The following is a 19,279-nucleotide window of genomic DNA, read 5'->3' as shown; positions in this document are numbered from 1 at the left end:
CAACTTTGATGTGGTATACCCAAGCAGAGAAGCGAGGTGGTAATGCTGTTATAGCTTCATGGATGGGTGATTTCACCTCTTTTATCAACAATTTTGGTCTGGTTGGTCTTTCACTTCAGAGATTTTCTTTTCACTTGGTCTAATGAGTAGGAGGAGGACCCAATTATGACTCATGTAGACAAGTTGTTGATCTCTGACATATTGGTTTCTGAATTATCCAGATGTTGTGCAAGTTGCTATTCTCACAGACTCACCCCTGATCGTATGACATTGCTAACTGATGCCTTTGATTTGATGGCAGCTGGGTTTCCCTCTTTCCAGGTTTGAAACATGGTGGTTTTCTGTTGCTTCATTTCAATCACAAATAGAATGATGGCAAGAGGTCGATAGAAGTTTCTGGTACCCCTTTTTTTTGTTTATGGAAGAAGCTTCAAACATTGGGAGTCATAGTTATGACTTGGGCTAAAGAGAAATTACAGCTGATTTTGGTAGGCTACTTATAGATTCCATCAGGGACAAAAGAGCGTTTCTATATTTTCTGATACATCCTGCGGAGGAGAATCTCTTCCAAGTCTCTGTATTTCTTTGTTTTGTCATGCAACTAGTTTGTTTCCAGCCAAAGAAAAGAAAAATGGTTATTGACAATGTAACTAATATGACATGCGGTTATCATATTGGAACTTAAAGAAAGACGATCGTTATTCTTACTATAATTTTTGTGCGCGATAGTGCAGTTTAGTGCTTAACTAGTAAGGAGGAAGTTTATGTTAGTAGCGAATTCGTCTAGTGCATCCATGAGAAGCTTCCTCGCTGGAAGGGAATTTGTGGAGTGTCATTCAAGTGAAAACTACTAGTATACAGAATCTTATTCGGCCACTTACGGACTGCCCAAATTCTATGTTTCTGAATCAGACAGCCACAATACATGGAACTCTGAAGATATATAAAAAACTAAGAATTGACCTGGTGAGACCAGAAGATTCAAAAGTTGTGCACAATAGTTATAAAGAAAGTATCAATAACCAACATAGCAACAAATTAAAGACAACATATTTCTGAAACAATCTCGTTCACTCTATTATATTGGATGTTTGATGATATGGTTAACATTCTTAAGGTAGAAAGCAGCCATATTCTCTTCTAATTTGTGCTAGCAATGAAAGAAAGAAGACAAGTTTTTTTGTTTTGAAAATAACAAGATATATTACTGCAAATAAACTAATCTATAGATTCAGACTCATGTGGAATCAACTCTGGAAGAGTTGTCCGTCCGATGACTGAATCTGTGTGATTAGCTTCTTCAAGAAAGGGTACATAATTTGAGTTCATATTACACATCTCATGAGCTTTGATAGTGTCAAAAGCTATTATTGGGATTAAAAACATAGGAACTTCATTAAAACTAGTAAGATGTTGTGGTGAGTTTCTCCCTTTTTTAGCCAGCAAGTCTGCTGCTTTGTTTGCTTTTCGATCTGCTAGGTGAAATCCCCCAAAAGAGATTAGGTTCTCTGCCAACTTCTTAACTTCATATAATATTGTCAAGCATTTCCATTTGATTGAGGTCTGTGTGCCTTGTAAATACTTGATAGTATTTTAATTGTCTCTTTCAATTGCCAGATTTGCAGGTTATGTGTGATGGCCCATTGGGTAGTCTGTAGCAAAGCTACAACTTCCGCTTCTTCTGTAGATTCAGTCCTGCAGCTGCCCATTCCTGCTGCCCTGAAGGTACCTGTCCAGTTGCGCATAATAAAAACATACCCTGCATCAATATTAGAAGAAATCCATGAAGCATCACAATTCAATCTAAAGAAATTTCTTATTGAGAAATCCCAGTAAGGCTTAGATTGTATTCTAATGCTATTATGTAAAGAAACTGGTGAGACTGATGAGAGAGTCAAAGGATGCCAATATTCATAGTGTCTTTGAATATCTAGAGCTAGTTTTTCTGGTGCCCTGCATTTGTTCTCAAACACTCTGAGACACCATTCTTTCCAAATAAACCAACATTTGGTAGCTGCCAATGCCATAGGTATGGAGTTCAGATCTCCTTTTATCCATTCATTATACATGTCTAGGAAACAAGAATGATTAGAAGAGTGGTTAGAAGTTACTCCCTGAGAATGCAATGGATGAAGCTGCCAAACACTTTTTGCAAACGCACATTCAAAAAATAAATGGAAAGTTGTTTCTTCAATCTATTAACAGAAAACACATTTCCTCTCCTCATCTTGAAAACCCAGCTTTTGTTTAGTGGGTAAAGTATCTTGTAAGCACTTCCATATAAAAATCTTTATACTTTGAGATGTGTTCATGCTCCATAGTTGTTTCCAAAATTTTCTTGTTGCTTTTGTTGTTGGGTCTATCAAATTTTGTAGCTTTGCATATAGTGATTTCAAAGTAAATTCTCCATTAGTGGTGAGCAACCATCTAATTTTATCCCTTTTTAATGTTCCTGTATCAGCTAAGAATAACCTAATATTAAGAATTTCATTGACCATAACTGTGTCAAACATAGAGTTTAACAGTGATACATCCCACTTCTTTGTTTCACAGTCAATCAACTGAGATACAAGTGTTATATTTGGGTTACCATTGGAGATTGAGTTCGCCAGGCTCTCTTCCCTATTTGGTAACCATTTATCCTCCCATATATTTATGGATGTTCCATCCCCAACTTCCCAAAAGCTGTATTTTTTGATGTGTTGTATACCCTGTAGTATGCATTTCCACACCCAAGAAGCTTGTGATTTCTTTTTAGAGTGAAATGCTCCTGTTTTTTTTTTTTGAAATACTTCCTTTTTAAAATTTGTGCCCATAAGTCATCAGGATGACTTACAAGTCTCCAAGCAATTCTGCTAATCATTGCTTGATTCATCTTATTTGCTTCTTTAAAATCTAACCCTCCCTGGCTTATTGGTTTGCAAAGGAAATCAAAGGCTTTAATATATATACCTTTGGGATTAGAATTTTCCCCCCACCAGAAGTCTCGTTGAATGTCATTTATTCTCTTGGTTATTTTCTTTGGCAACACAAAACAACTTATAATAAAGATGAGCACACTGGATAGCAAAGACTTGTTGAGAACTATCTTCCTAGGTTGAGATAAAAAATTTCCTAACCAACTCTTGATTCTTTGTTCCATCTTCTCAATGATACTATCAAAAGCCTTTAGTTTTGATTTATCTATAGATAATGGTACCCCTAAGTGAGTATCTTTGATGTTGATTTTTTTTTATTTTCAATAGTCTAGACATAATCCCTTGATGTTTATTGTGTACCTTTTTGCAGAAAAACAATCCCGGTTTAGAGAAATTAATGACTTGTCCGGAGGCTCTACTAAAGGAGTTGATAGCATCCAATAGATTTTTACAACTTCCTAAATCTGCCTTAGTAAACAAAAGGAGATCATCCGCGAAAAATAGATGAGATATAGGTGAAGATTTAGGAGTTAGTTTTATTCCTTGCACCTTTTTAACCGTTTCCAGATGACAAAGCAGTATAGAGAGAACCTCCATGCATAAGATGAACAGATAAGGGGACAGAGGGTCCCCTCGTCTAATTCCTCTTGTGGATTAAACTCTTGACAGGGAAAGCTATTAAGAAGAACCGCAATTGAGGAAGTAGAAAGACATTGAAAAATAAACTCACACCAATCTTTTGAAAAACCAAAGGCAGTTAAAGTTTTTATCAGAAAGCTCCAGTTAACCCTATCGAATGCTTTCGACATATCGATTTTCAGGCCAATGTTCCCAGTTTTCTTCTTGCTTTTTTTTCATTGAGTGTTTTACTTCATGAGCAACAATAATGTTGTCGGAGATCTGCCTAGATGAGAGGAAAGCAGATTCAAGAGGTGAACTGATTTTTTCTAGTGTTTTCTTAAACCTATTTGCCATTAACTTAGCAATGACCTTATAAAGAGTATTACATAATCCTATTGGTTTTAAGTCAGCTGGATTTTTTTGGTTTTTTATTTTTGGAATGAGAAATAAGAAAGTTTTGTTTAAATCGGTTTTTATTTTCTTTTTAAAAAAAAAATCTTGGATCACTGCCACTAATTGAGGACCAACTTTTTCCCAATTGTGTTTAAAAAAACTGACAGGAAATCCATCTGGCCCTGGCGCCTTATTGGATTTAAGTTTTTTCACTACGTTCCAAATTTCCTCTGGAGAAGGTGTTTCTGTTAGTTTAGCATTTTCTTCTATGGATATGCTAGGCTTTATGTGTGAAAAAATTTCAGTTTCAGAGTTCAAAGAAGCTTCCTTAAAGAGCTCAGAAAAATAGGAAGTTAAAACTACTTCTATTTCATTTCTCGAAGAGACTACGTTATTTTGACAATCCTGGATACAATCAATGTTATTCCTCTTCCTTCTTTTCAGAGTTGTTACATGAAAGAATTTTGTCTTTCTTTCTCCTAGGGAAATGGTGTTATTTCTAGATTGTTGTCTAGCTATTTCCTCTTGAGTGTCATACAAAGATTCCAGTTTTAACATTTTCTTGCTTATTTGTCTAGTGTTTGAGTCTTCATGGTTCCTAGCTTCTAGGTTATCTTTAGAAGATTCTTAATTTTTTTGTTTGGCTTTCCAAACACATCTCTTTTCCAATTTCCCAAATTTTCTCCTAGAACTGTAATATTATTTAAGATATCTCTAGCTGGGTTTACTGTTATTTCAGGTTTCCAAGTTTTGTATGACTTGTAAGAAGGAGTTTTCTTTTAGCCAAGTATCATAGAACTTGAAAGTTGGTCTGAGGAGTACCTGATTTGAGCTTATTGAAAGACAAATAGGTCTATGATCCGAGCCAATAGCTACTAAATTTTGGGGGGATGCTTCCTGGAATTCAATATTCCATTCTGCATTGGCCATACCTCTATCAAGCCTCTGCTTAATGTTAGCTGAGCCTTCTCTTTTGTTATTCCAAGTGAATATATTTCCTTTATATCCTAAATCTTCCAACCCTGTTCTTTGGATTAGATTTAAGATAGGTTCCACTTTTTTCCTATTAAAAGGCAAACCTCCTTCTTTTTCTTCACTGTTGAAGATTATGTTTAGGTCTCCTATTACTAACATCATCATGTTATATTATGTTAAGTAACAATCATGCGAGATCATGTTTTTTTCAATCAAAACAAATCAACCATACATCTTTTAATATATGTTATATAAATCAAAAAGAAAAGAACTTTTTTTTTGCATAGAATCATATCAAAAAATTATAGCTGAACGCATATCATAGTTAACAGGATCTAAACTTTTAACAAATATAGCCGCATGATTGATTTGCATAAACAACAAAAGGAAGAAAATCCGAAATACCAATCAAGTAAGACAAAACATTCAAATTTATTCATGATTTCTTCTTTTTATTATTAATATTATTATTTGTTAGTGATTCATGGTATATGGACATAAATATGATTATTAAAAATCAAAACAAACATGGTGATGGATTCAAATCAACACAACAATTGCATACAATCATCATGGAGTTCTAAACCAAGCTCTTGATGCCAACTATAAGATTTATTTTATACGTAAAGAATTTTTGAACAAACATGATAATCACATCATAAGCATAGTTGTGTTAGGAAGGGTACCTGAAGATGCTATTTGATTGAATCCAAGATGTCTGGCAAGAACAACCATATATCAGAATACCTTGAGAAACTCTTAGTTTCTCCTTCTTGACCTTTTGTATAATGAATAATCAAAATTCTTGAAACAATACTGATGGTTACTGAGTTCCTTTTATAGGTAGAAGGAGGACCAAGGTTCATAGGATTTATAATTAACATTCAATCTCGACCGTCCATCAAGGAAGAGGGAATATGAAAGGATCCCAAAATTATAACCGACATATTTAGCAATATTCATAATTAACCAAGTTATTACATGGCCCAAGAGGATATTTCTATGTGTAGAAATATTCTTACAAAACCCATTGGAAATCAAACACCATAGTCACCAAATGCAGGATTCTAAAGCTTCAAATTCAAATGTCCATCATAGTCAAAGATATTAGAACAAAAGAAATATATATCAAAGCAATAAACGTATTCGAATTGATAATGCTTAAACTTGAACTGTGTGATCAAAGAGACAGGAAATAAAAAAGACTAGAGAAAAAGTAGAACTAAATTAGTTTGGGCTGTGATTTTTACTTTTTTTGATGAACCATCAAATCGCATTTCTTTCAATCCAAAAAGGTAATTACACGATTGTTTACAAGATAAGAACATTAAAATACAAAAAATTAAAACTCAAATACAAATAAAGATACCAATTACATGTAGATTGCGGCGAAAAAGAGCAAAATGTTGCAAAGATACCCCGATTTCTATACGAGAAGTAGAGAGAAAAGATGGTATAATCCGTAATCAATTCGGACCACCATGAATGTTTGTCTTATTTAAGGTGTGTATGATGATTAAGGTGGGTGTCTATTACCAATAAGTTTGGTTAAAAAATTATGCATCAATAAAGGGTTGTATTTAACTTAACTAACGGTTGCATCAAGCTATTGCCGTTTTAATTTGAAAAAAAAAAGGTTCATAGGAAAGAAAAAGGAATGAAAGGAAAAAAAAAAAGAAAATTAAAAATGAAGGGCATAACTGTCAAAATTTTTAAATGTTCATTTCATCCAACACAACATTTTTTACCGGATTCCAAGAGTCATAGCCCATATTTGGCAAAAACTTTTCGAAGACTTTTATACTTCAGTTAGGTAGGGGAAGATGAAGGAATCTGTCATAGTTAGTTATATATAATATTGTTTATTGCTAAACTTTTATCTTGTCAGTTGGGGTAGGGGGAGATGAAGGATTTGTCATATCACACGTATATAATAATAATGAGCTAGAATTCATGGACATTCTTAGATGAACAAAGTCAGACAAGATTTGTGTCATTTTATCCGCTAAATCCGAACGACAATGAATTTAAATGTAATATTTTGATGATATGTTCTTCTTAAGACTCTACATTCATACAAAAAATAAACACAATTCCAGATGTATGAAACGACCATCTACCCTTTTGAATATCAGCCGTTCAAAGTTAACGGTTGAAATTAAGATCGATAGATGGTGAGGTTTGATATCTCGAAATACGTTCATTTTCTGTAGGAATGTAGAGTCTTATAAGAGGAACATATCATCAAAAATTATACTTAAATTTGTTGTCGTTTAGGTTTTGCGGAGAAAATGGTACAAATTTTGTCTGACCTTGTCTATCTAAGAGTGTCCATGGATCCTCCCTCTATTATAATAGTTGGTTACTTCTTGATATTTCTCAACTTCTAGAAGATTTGTCTCTTTTCAACTTATATAAACCCAATTGCACTTGTTCTTTGAATGTTGAAGTCCAAAAAGTAGACAGTTGGAAGTTTAAGTTGGGATTGGAGGCAAATCAAGAAATTCACTGAACAGGGTGTACCTGCTTACTTTAGCATTTACATTCACTCTACATATAGCACCAGAACCAAACTAAGAAATCAAAATCAGTGGCACAGATATGGGGCAAAAACTAAGACTGCAACTTGAAAAAATTATTTAAAACTGGAAAATTTCTTCCAAAGGTTGAGAGAGTGTTTGTTACATTAAACCAGAATAAGAAGTGCCATGATTTCAACAGCTCTACTTCTCTCCAAGCAAGAGTGCCTTCAAGATGGCATCACTCATACCATCACCAAAAGGGAACATATGCCCTGCACCCGTAAGCTCGTGGTAATGAACCCATGGAAGCTTTCCTGCAACGTATCGTTGAAGGGAAGCAGGCACAAGCAAATCTTCATCTCCTTGCCAGACGTGAACACTACCCTTGTTGTTCTGAAAAGGGTTCTCAATATCACTCATAGGATCAAACTCGCAACTTCCGAAACCGACCATCAAATCACGATGGAGAGACTCAAAATCACCTTGCTGCCTTATTTGTGCCTAGTGAAATAACAGGAAAGTAAATTAATTGTAGGCACTTTTAAGTTATAACAGAAAATTAGCATGCCAGACAAATGAAGAGGTTTCAGCCCACGGAATAAGCGAAGTACCGCATGTTTTACCCACTCCGCCAACTTGGGCATGAGTTCTTTATCCTGGCGAGAAAAAATAGCAGGATTGTGGGCAACTGCACTAGAAGGAGGAAACCATTTCTGTGTGTTCCACCAGTACGTCAGTAATGGGGCGTAATGAACTACTCGAAGTGCCCATCGGTCCTGTACAAGTTGTTCATTGTAGGCTTCTTTTGATACATTAGCTGGAAAGCCTGCCCACCAGTAATTGACAACAGGGGCAAGTAGCGCCGCTCCTGATAATCTGTTAGAAATTTAAAATTCTTAATTGAGATTGGTTTCCAACTAGACCAAGAAACATAAACTGTGTAGCTAATACAGATACAGGTCGAAAACAATGAAAACGGCAATAAAAAGAAGATATGAAAACACCCATATGTTCATCAACCTTAAAACTATAACTTTGAGAGATCATACCGATGAGGGATATACTTAAGGCAACCCCAAGTTGCCTGACCTCCCATAGAGAATCCAATTACATAAAACTTGGAACCAAGGCCCAATTGATCAGCAAGCTGTTCAACATCCAAAGCTGTACTTTTCTCAGTTCGTTTTGGATTTGGATCACTCTCGCAATACCCAGCTCTATCAAAAGACACCATATAGATGCCTAGTTCTTTAGCCAGTTCCTGTAAAAGCCACCATTAAATTAACCATAAACTAGAAGATATAAATCCAAGAGACAGAGAAATGGACAAGTCCATGAAGTAGCTGTAAGAGAAGAGAGTAGTACTTGAGATAAGGGCATGTAATCAAGTCTGCAGGAATCGAACCCATGAATGTAGATAATCTTATATTTCGCTTGATCTTTCGACACCCCATGTTCTTTGTAAGCTAAATATCTTCCATCACCGAGCTTTACTCTTGATGCTGTAACAGGTGGACCACCCGGAGAACCAACAATCTTGGGTGGTGGAGGCTGAACTGTTTGATAAACCCATGCCGTAAATCCCATCAACAAAACTAGCGATATCGTCCGAAACATTCCTGAACAGATGATACCAAATTCCAACCAAAAACATCAATTTTAGTAGATAAATGAACTTTTGTCAAACTCTGAACTTTCACAAACTAGAAAGCATTTTGTTACAATAAACTCAAACCCAAACAAAAACAGATAACTGAAACTAATTCTAATAACAAGAGAAATTGAGCAAGGACAGAAATCAAAAGTTCAGAATGGTTAAAAAAGCAAGCAACCACTGACGATGATGAATACAAAAGAAAACGAAAGTTCACCTGATGAAACTTGGAATGGGTGCTGCTTTGATTTTCTGGTATGAGACCTTGCAGATATTTTTTTCCTGCTTACTCCCGCCATTTGTGAAACCCACACTTCACCTCTACTTATACAAGAATTCTGAAAAAGACTTGACGTTATAGTCGCTTTGGCTCTCTGGGTAGGTCTGAGATTACTTAAAAAGAGAGGTTGGAGAAAGTCTTAAAGACGAATCAACTGCATTTATTCCATTCTAACCAGAAATTTCAAGATAATAATAATACTGTAGAGATGTAGTAGTTGGTTCAGTATTCGAATCAACTGATCATGGGGCCAGTAAGGATATATAAACATTATTGTTTAATTAGAGTCTAAAGAGTCTAATTAAACATTGAGAAAAATAAATTGAAACTTTAAGTTAATAAGAAATCTCAATATTTAAACATAACATGTTGAAGTGTTGAATTAGATCAAAATTAATACCATAATTTAGGAGTGGAGCAGGTGGGTTTGTTTGTTGCATGTTAGCTCATCCAACTTTTGTAAGACTCGGAACCTTGTTCAGACTCCGAATAAGCATCTTTAACGGCTTCTTGTTTCTTGTCATTTTGAGCTACTTCTCTCTTCAATCTCACCTGTAAGGTCATGCATAACCAATATGACAAGAAACAAGTTTTTAATGGAAAAGAGAGTACCTTTCGAAGAAAGTCGGGATTTTACTGAACGATCTGAAGTCACCAGTAGTCATTACAAGAGCATGAACCATCACTAAAATGGTGAAGACGATTCTGGTCTCTCAATATTATTTGACGGTTGTAAACCTTAGATACTAGTTTGAAAAAAGAATGACAATCAGAACAAACCCTTAAGTTTTTCACTATATGTATCGGAGCTCCTTTACTAACATTTATAAGACCAAATGCTAGAGCCATTTTTTCGCTGTGGAAACTCAATAAGCTCTCCTTGTCTTTCTCCTCCACATCAACAAGAACTTGGTTCAAATCAGGTCTGTAACCTTCCCAGTTTAACCGGAAAACCATCTCCTCTAGCTTTTTGACAACATCTGAATCAATCTCCTTGCCGACAAAAAATTCATGGATTTCACCATTCATCAGAATTGAACTGCAACCAGGAACCTTTTTGATTCCTCGCTCCTTCATCAACGACCTGATTTTAGCAACATCGTCCCATCTACCAATCTTGGCATAAATATTGGATAGGAGAATGTAACTACTTGAGTCTTTTGGAGCCAACTCTATAGCGCGGAGGGCGGCAAATCTGCCTTGCTCAATTTGCCCATGCTTCAAACAAGAACTAAGAATAGCTTTCCATGCCAAAACATCTGGTTCAAAGGGCATTTCTTGCAATATCTTTAGTGCATCCTCCAAATGTCCAGCTCTTCCGTACAGGTCGATCATACACCCGTAGTGCTGTATTTTTGGAACTGCTTTATACTTTTCGCACGTGGTCTTGAAACACATTTGACCCTCTTGAACTAACCCTCCATGGCTACAAGCTCTTAAGACTGCTAAAAATGTGATATCGTCGGGTTCAATTTCCATCCTTTCCATGTCATGGAGGATTTCTAAAGCTTCTTTACCAAGTCCATGAATTGCTAGACCAGAGAGCATAGAATTCCAATCCCCTATATTTCTTCTATGTGAGATGGACTTGAAGATATCCCGCGCATTGTCAATGTACCCGCATTTCGAATACATGTCTATAAGTGCTGATCCAATAACACCTGAATCTATGCTAAGAAACTTACTTCTACAAACAAAAGAGTGAATCCATTTACCTTCTTCGACAAAACCCAAGTCTGCAATGGCAGAAAGAACACTAACAATGGCAGCTGGATCAGGTTCAATTCCTGAACTCAACATTTTCCGAAAAAGATCCAACGCTTCCTTAGGACGATGGTTAAGCATGTAACCCGATATCATACATGTCCAAGAAACCACATTCTTGTGTTTCATCATCTCAAAAATTTCTCGAGCAAGCTGGCATTTCCCATGTTTAACAAGCCCATCAATCATTGAATTCCAGGAAACCAAGTCCCTTTCCGGCATTTCCCTGAACATCTCACTAGCTAAACCAATTTCTCCAGCTTTCAAATAACCAGCAATCATTGAATTCCATGAATACACATCTCTGTGAGGCATTGTGTCAAACAACCGTCTAGCTGAACGAATATCTTTGAGATCAAAATACATGCGAAGCATTGAATTTGACACAAATGGGTCACATTGAAAGTCAGTTTTCATAATTTGGCCATGAATTTGCCTGCCTTCTTCAAAAGCACAAGACCTACCACAAGCTTTCAGAACAGACGGGATTGAGAACTCCAGACCATGGAATTCCTCCAGAGTAGTCAACATTTTGGAGTAAAACAGAATAGACTGTAATGAATTTGGAGTGTCAGCAAAAGCCCTTATTAAGGTGAAAAAGATGAAGAAGTTGGGTTCCTCAACGCTGTTGAAGATCGACAATGCGTAATTCATGTCACTGGGAGAGCGGGAATTCGAACAGATGGAAATGAGTTTACTCATAAGAAATGTATGAGAAGTAAGGCCAGATTTGATGACGGATGCGTGAATTTGATGCAGAACTGGCATGCTTTTGCATTTCTCTAACAGTGAAAGAGTTGCAGTAGTAGTACTTGAGAATTGTATAGGAACTGATGTTGTAATTGTTGTCATGGATACAGAATAAAATCTAATTTAAGCTCTTGTGTTAGCTGCAGAAGCATTATAGTTTATAGAGTGATATCTTTGCAAGTTTGCCATCAATTTGGCAAGCATGGTTCCAGACGCCACAGAAGCTAAAGCAATGACAGCCACTGAATATTTGCATAATCCTTTTTTTTTATTATTAAACCTTTCATATTCCAGCATCTAGGCCCGGGTATCTGGGCAAAGAAAGGAAAAAAATCGGCACTTTTTGATACCACGAGCATCATGGCGAGGGATTTTCCTGCTTATTTAAAATTTTAGAGTTAAGGGAAATGGGTCTAAAGCCAACCTGTTATTCCTGGCCATATTATGTGTAGTGAAAAAAGAGGGGTAAAAGTAAAAAAGAAAAAGAAAGTGGAAAAGAAAAATATTAGCGTAAAATAATGAAAACCAGAAACGTATAGTCTGTTGAATATTACACGGTAACTCAGTGTCCATAAAGTGAAAAAGCAAACGGATACTCAGTCTCCATCTGATTTCTCTAAGCTGCAAAGCTCATCAGATGTTGTCAATTTTGAAATGTATCTAAGGGCTCTACATTTAAGCTACACGGATGACCATAATAGTTGGATTTCGCTACAATTAAGCTATAGCGAAGCGAAATCGCTCACCATAGTGCTTAGCCTGACCTCTGTTATATTTAATTTGCTTTTTTCTTTCTTTCTTTCTTTCTTTCTTTCTTCCTTTCTTTTTTTTTCTTCTATATTTGTGAAGGTGTACTTAATGATGAGTCATCGCAAATGGGTAATATTTCAGGTTCAGGTAATATTTCAAGTTGGTCTTCACAGGATTTCAGATCGAAATTTGGATCCTCAACTGGGAATGCAACTAAGAAATTTGCTACAGCTTGAGCTTTGATTGCTTTTCTAGGTATGTATCTTATATCAAACTGATTCGAATGAACTCTTCACCTAGTTATTCTCCCAATTTTTTTCTCTTTTGAGAGGACAATCTCAACTGGATGCTTAGGATGATATTAAATAAGGTCTCAGCTCGACATAAGAAACAGATGGCAAAGATGACTTTCTCAAACTGAGCATATCTGGATTCAAGTGTTGTTAGATTCTTGTTGATGAAATAAATGGGCTTCTCTTTGTTCTCCTTTACTTTAACAAACATTGCGCTTACTGCAGTTTGAGTTGTAGCTATGTAGAGGTAGATTCTTCACCCTAAACTAGTACAGTTTGTTAGAGCATAGCTCGGTTGAACTCACTAAGTGTTGGTATGTCAAGTTTGGTTGTCATATTTTAGTATCAAAACTCATCTAGAGTCGCTTGATTAAATACTAGAGTCAAATTCGTTTAGGTTAGACTAGAAAGTCTAGGAATGTTGAGACATACAAGTATTACTCCGAAGACCTAAAGAATGTGTAGAAGTAACGAACTACAACGACGACATCATCTTTCCACTTGAGGTTAATAATACTGACTTGAATTGTTTCATTCCTAACGTATCTTTCAAGTCGTGCTATATCGAAAACATAACTGCGAAGCTTTATGAACTGTATATATTGTATATTATACACTAGTGGTGTGACATGATCATAATAGTATGATCATAGTATTAAGGAATTAGACTACGAAGTGAAAAAGCGGGGGTCTGACAACCATACCCGGTATTTCGTTTAGGCAATCAGTATGGACTAAATCTAACATAATTCTGAGAGCACCAACTAATAAAGTGAGCTCAATTAAGAAATATATCCAAGAGTTATATCTCTGTTTCTTAATGTAATTAGTATATCAAACAGATAGAAATCTGTGAGCCTGATTATTATAAGAAACAACTTGGACGGTATCAAAAACCAATATCCAAGTGTCAATCAATTCAATCAACAACCAAAGGTTGGATTTACAATTGATAAGACTTACGCATAACCTGTGATATTTTAGTTATATAGAAAATATAATGCGGAAAAGAAATAACACAGACACCAGAAATTTTAACTTGAGACAAATTCACAAATTGAAGTCCGTTGTGAAGATGGTCACGCACGGAGAGTGGGTTGGCAAGTTCATGCTGTCGCGGTAAGTGGCGGGTTTGGCATGTGCGTTTGGCATGCCGTTTGGCATGTGCGCCTGGCATGCTTGTTTTGGCATGTCGTTGGAATGTTGGCACGGTTTTGGAAAGCCAACTTAGTATGGCGACCTCTTGACACAATTTCCACCTCTTTTTAGGCCGTGGCAGGTTTAGAGCAACCTGATTGGTCACTGAAAGTAGGGGCCGACCAAGCATGGGCGTGGCTACCCTTTTGGTGCGCGTGGCCGGTTTAATGCGACCTGATTGGTCGATAAAGGAATAAGGGCCGGTTGAGTAGCATGGGGCGTGGCCAAGCGGCGCTGGCTAGCCTATGGCGTGGCCACACTCCCTTTTATTGTTGCTCCTACCCCGTGGCTCTGTTATTCTTTGTATTCCGATTTTGAGTAGGACCTTGCTCCTACTAATCCACGACGGATTAATTGCTTAGTAGTTTAAGCATAATTTCGACCGACAGGGTCTATTATACTGCGCAGGGAGCAAAAACCCTAACTTTTTAAATTAGTCAGGTTCATGAGTTTTGTGAGTTATCACCAAATTGATTGAATTCTATGTGCTGGCACAAAATTCCTTATTTACAGAGTGCAGTGTGCTTTCTGACCGAGTATTTTGTGCAAGGGCCTTAACTTTGGTACTTGGAGATCCGTGCTACTCTGCTGCGAGCGAACACAAATTCGTCATGCCATACCGATATTAAGGGTTTTGCCGAGGAACATAGCACAGGAAAGGTACCTAGTGAGTCTTATATTAATAAGTAATATAAGCAACGCGCCGAAATTTACAGAGCATCTGGTATTGTTGCTACATGCGTCAGTCTGGATAAATTTCATGTAAAGATATTGAACGGCTTAATAAATATGCTTGTGAAGAAGTTGACACTCATGGCTCCGCTTCCTTTCAGAGTGACGTCACATCAGATGCAAGGTTTTACGATTTTAACCCTAAGCTAAAAACCACCATCAACACCCATGTATAAAATGCGGATTCCTCCGTCGACCCAGTGTAGGGGTCTAGCTACTCATGATGTAGATACTCTCAAAATATTTTTTATAGATCAAATGGTGCTTACAATGAAGAAAAGAAGAGAAAATACTATAAACCGGGAATTTGGAACGGTTTATGACCGTTACAACTTATGCCCTTGTTACACATAACTATATTTGGAAACTGTCGTAGAAAGCTGTCGATAATTTTCAGATTAGTAACAGAAATGAATCATTACTAAAACGGGTTGTAACGGCTTCTCCCTGTTGCAAAAGTGGGTGTTACAATTTGTTTTAACGGCAGCGGAGCCGTTACGAATTTTTGTTGTAACGGCCTTAGTAACAGGTGTCAGCCTTTACTAGTTGACACGTGGTAACAGCTGAGGGCCATTACGATTGTTTTGTAACAACGAGATCGTAACATGCCGTAGCCGTTAGTACGTGGCAAATTAGTAACACGCCAGAGCCATTATTACGTGGCAGTTTGAAACAGCTTACAGCTTTTACGAAGTTTTTCGTAACAACAAAAAAACTACTGCCAGTCAACATTGACCTGGTCAATATTGACCAAATTTGACCAGGTCAAGGCTGATCGACAGTTCATTTTCTGCCGGAAATAAGCCAGAATTCAAAATTCAATGCCCTGCATACACCTTTCAATACATTCATAACCACACCCAACAACTATTTCTTCTATCTATTTATATCACATTCATTCAATTCATCTCAGATTTATATAACAAAAGAACTGAAATTTTGACCTAAATTTTTAAGGAATACAATCTGTTTTGAAACTTTAGAGAATTCCTAAGTCAATTTAGTTGAAAGACTAGATGAATTCCTATGAGGAAATACAAATTCTGTTTATTACAAAGATTATGAACATAATCTGTAATTATGAAATTGTATACCTAATTGCAGCTACAATTTCACGCGAAAACATCTCCACACCTAATTACTTCCTGCAAACAACGATAACTTGTATCAGAAAGTCATCAAAGAAGTGCAAACATGCATATAATGGAAGGAAAAAACCCTTGGAATACTAGGCACTGAAGTGAATTGAAGACATGATAACAACACAATGCTCCTATGGCAATTTAAATCCTAAATGTCTGTTTTCAGATATTCTAAAGAAGCTATTTCACTTAAAACTAACTGAACCTAAAAGTTATTTCAGTAGGTTTCTTTAATAAAAACTGCAAGTTTTAGGCAACACGTAAGGTCGAAAAACTTGAACTCCTACAACAATACATAAAGATCCATTTACCTATATTGAAGTGCTTGAAGCCAGTGGTTCCACTGAGAATTTTCTTGTTAGCATTATCTACCTCTATGAGATGGCAGGTCCCCAAGGCTCGTGATATCATCAATCAACAATTACTTTTATAGATGACGCCTTGTTCAAGGTCTGAACAAAAAGGAAGAGATGAAGACTTTAAGTAAAATAGTGAAAATGGAAAACAAGGTTAAGACAGCTGATAATATAAGACATTTGGATGAGTAAGGCAGTACGAAAGCTTAAAAAGACGGGAATAAAAGCTAAACAGAAATATGTATGCCAACCTGAACCTGCACATACACGAAAACACAGGTTTTTAGACTCCAGATTGTAGTTCTATTGTTGATAAACACCATTACAAACTGAAAATGTAAAACAGTGGAGAAGAGAAGAGGTCAGTGAAATGGATGCCAGTAGCAATGGCTCGTACTGAAAAAGAACCATGTAAGCTCAAGTAGATTCGTGACATAAAGGAAGTTTCAGAAAATTTAAAGTTCAACAAACATAAAGAGATAAAATAGGGTAATAAATAGGAATGCAACCAACTGTTTTGATCCTACCTAGCAGGAAGTAATTGTGCAACTACGAACAAGTTTTAAATGATCAACGGTCTTTGCTGCTGCAAACAATGCTTACAAACAGAGAAAGTATTGTAACTCAGGGATAAAAAACACTTAATGTGGAATGAATTCCATAAGAGTAACAAGAATTCCGTTTTGTTGCAGGGTTTCACAAATAATCATGAAACTATTAAATGAAAAGAGTTGAGAGCTGATATTGAGTAAAAGAACTTATAAAAACCCGTAAAATCATAAAAGAACCCGACTGAATAGTTGAGTAATTGAAAACATTTTTTGTGAATGACTTGGAAACCGACCTCCGGTGTAGTAAGCAAAATCCTGGTGTCTGTCTAGCATCATTCAAAACTACATGAAACAACACACCAACAAAAACAAGAAAGAATATCAGAAGAAACTGGAGGTAACTAAGACAAGAATTTGTTTCTTTCGAAGTGTTGAGGGCTAAAATTAGTAATTACCTTTTCAAAAATCCTTGATGAGAAACTAAAACCAGTTGTTGCTCCTAGATTCAGAAAGAGATATGAGATCTAAAGTTAGTTTCATTCAAAAGAGTAGTGCAAATAAATAATTAAAACAAACTAAGTTAATTATAAAAAACCGGTCATAAAATCAAAAACGAAAGGATGGAGTAGTAAATGAAGGAAGATTTTGACTGAATAACCTGAAAGAAAAACAGTATTAAGAAAGCAAATGTTAAACTGATAACTCCAGCACCATCATCATCAAGCAGTAACCATCTCTATTTTACCTGAACCCTGAACACCAAAGACAACAAAAACAAGAGAGAGTATCAGCAGAGAAAGAAAGATGAGAAACAAATAAATCTTCAAGTTTGAGAAACAAAAAGGTAGAGGCGGAGAGAACAAGGGAGAAGGGGTCTTTAGTAGTCTTCTCTCCTCTTTTGTGAGTCTTGTAGATTTTAAAATAGCTCTGTGACTCTGAATTCATATTCAAGGAGTGAACTCTGCAAACATAAAAGCTTTCACAGTCAATTACTAAGCACATACTTGTTCAATGATTCAGCACAAGAGAAATCTAAGAGATAATATGGAAGAAATAACGTTACTTACCTGTTGATATGATACTTTGTATCATACTATAACTAAATATGGAACCCCAATTTAGAAGATCAACAAATAGAGATAACAACATACTGACCTGCTGGTTCCTTAAGTTAACAAACCCAAAACCTCTTGAACGCGCAGTCTTTTCATCCACATATAACTCTTGCATCTCTGCAACCATCTCTGCAATTTCACCATCTAACTCAGATGCAAATACTCAAACAAGCACCCATTTCAGCTACCTTCCTTCTACCATCACAGCAAACAACAGACTTCCTCGGAAGCTTCTTGTTCTTAACCATCTCCTCCATTTTCTTCTTCTTCTTCCTGTAGCCTTCTAATTCCAATATTGCGACAAACTCAATCCATAATTCCATGTCAGAATCAAGTTTACCTTCAACCCCATCAAGAACATATGTTAATTCTATATGAGATCACAAATTGAAAGCTATCTAAAATCAAATCAATTTTATGGATAATACAGTATACAGATTTAATGTTTCTAAAATCAAATCAAATCCTAAAATCATGAAACAAATACCCAACAAAAAACACTAAAATAGAAATTAATATAAATCAGTTTATATTTTGAAACATATACCTTCTAAGTTGGCAAGAATAAAAACAAATCAAATTATATCTAATTGAAGAAGAATGACTAAAATCGATTCACATATGAAACTAATCGTATCATATTAACATATTCACAGATTGCAAACCGTATTAGAAAAAAAAAAAATGAGACCCTAAAAAAAAACAGATGGAACCCTAAAAATCGAAAAGCCTATGACGATGAACACTTACATAGATCGATGATTAAAGATTATTGAAGATGATGGAGAAAACAAGAGAGGTTTCTGTGATGGTTTCTCGGCTAATCTATTGAAAAAAAAAGAGAAGAGAAGAGAGGCAGGAGCGGAAAAGAGAGAGAAAAAAACATGAAAAATGAAACATCTCGATTCACTAAGGTATGAGATAACCCTTACGTGTGGGAGGAAATATCCTCTAGTGTTACTCATTTTGGGTGGAAACACAATAATATGCGTGTGAATGGCACACACACAAACTCTAGGTGTGACGACCCAAGTATGACCAAGCGTGTGACCGGCACGCCTATAAAAAATTCGTAACGGCTTAACCCTGTTACGAGTTTCAAAAAAAATAGTAACGGCTACGACCTGTTACGAAATTTTGTAACGGGCATTTGTAAGGGGAAATTCGTACGACCCATAAGTCGTTACGAATTGCTTTTACGATTCTGGGAATTTGGTGGAGTGTAAGCACAGAAAAGGCGACGGTTCTAAAAAGACAAACCTACTG

The 19,279-nt window shown here is 36.1% G+C and overlaps 1 protein-coding gene and 1 long non-coding RNA gene across 9 annotated transcripts; both read right to left on the bottom strand.

The window, feature by feature from the left end:
• Window positions 1-7,509: 7,509 nt before the first annotated feature.
• LOC113345425 lies at window positions 7,510-12,101 on the bottom strand. 5 transcript variants are annotated; one of them, XM_026589199.1, is made up of 6 exons: window positions 9,764-10,008; window positions 9,301-9,476; window positions 8,795-9,048; window positions 8,479-8,690; window positions 8,041-8,305; window positions 7,510-7,930 (listed from the first exon to the last, which is right to left on the bottom strand). In XM_026589199.1, exons 2-6 carry the CDS (start codon window positions 9,380-9,382, stop codon window positions 7,631-7,633), a joined length of 1,113 nt encoding a protein of 370 aa, XP_026444984.1. In that variant the 5' UTR covers window positions 9,383-9,476; window positions 9,764-10,008; the 3' UTR covers window positions 7,510-7,630. The 5 variants fall into 5 exon arrangements, 4 of the variants coding, with proteins under 4 accessions (XP_026444984.1, XP_026444986.1, XP_026444983.1 ...); XM_026589201.1 differs by having other exon boundaries at window positions 9,301-9,467; XM_026589198.1 differs by having other exon boundaries at window positions 9,301-9,421.
• A 3,599-nt stretch (window positions 12,102-15,700) lies between these two features.
• On the bottom strand, window positions 15,701-18,893 carry LOC113345585. 4 transcript variants are annotated; one of them, XR_003358203.1, is made up of 9 exons: window positions 18,764-18,893; window positions 18,054-18,353; window positions 17,557-17,859; window positions 17,354-17,397; window positions 17,192-17,240; window positions 16,875-16,945; window positions 16,599-16,676; window positions 16,303-16,443; window positions 15,701-15,994 (listed from the first exon to the last, which is right to left on the bottom strand). It is a non-coding gene; the product is annotated as an uncharacterized LOC113345585 (long non-coding RNA). The 4 variants fall into 4 exon arrangements; XR_003358204.1 differs by having other exon boundaries at window positions 16,875-16,933; XR_003358201.1 differs by having other exon boundaries at window positions 16,875-17,240.
• Between the last annotated feature and the right edge of the window lie 386 nt (window positions 18,894-19,279).

This window comes from Papaver somniferum, unplaced genomic scaffold (assembly GCF_003573695.1).
Source record: "Papaver somniferum cultivar HN1 unplaced genomic scaffold, ASM357369v1 unplaced-scaffold_81, whole genome shotgun sequence".
Classification (NCBI taxonomy): domain Eukaryota; kingdom Viridiplantae; phylum Streptophyta; class Magnoliopsida; order Ranunculales; family Papaveraceae; genus Papaver; species Papaver somniferum.
The sequence above is the reverse complement of the archived record's forward strand: the minus strand, read 5'-3'. Positions and strand labels throughout refer to the sequence as shown.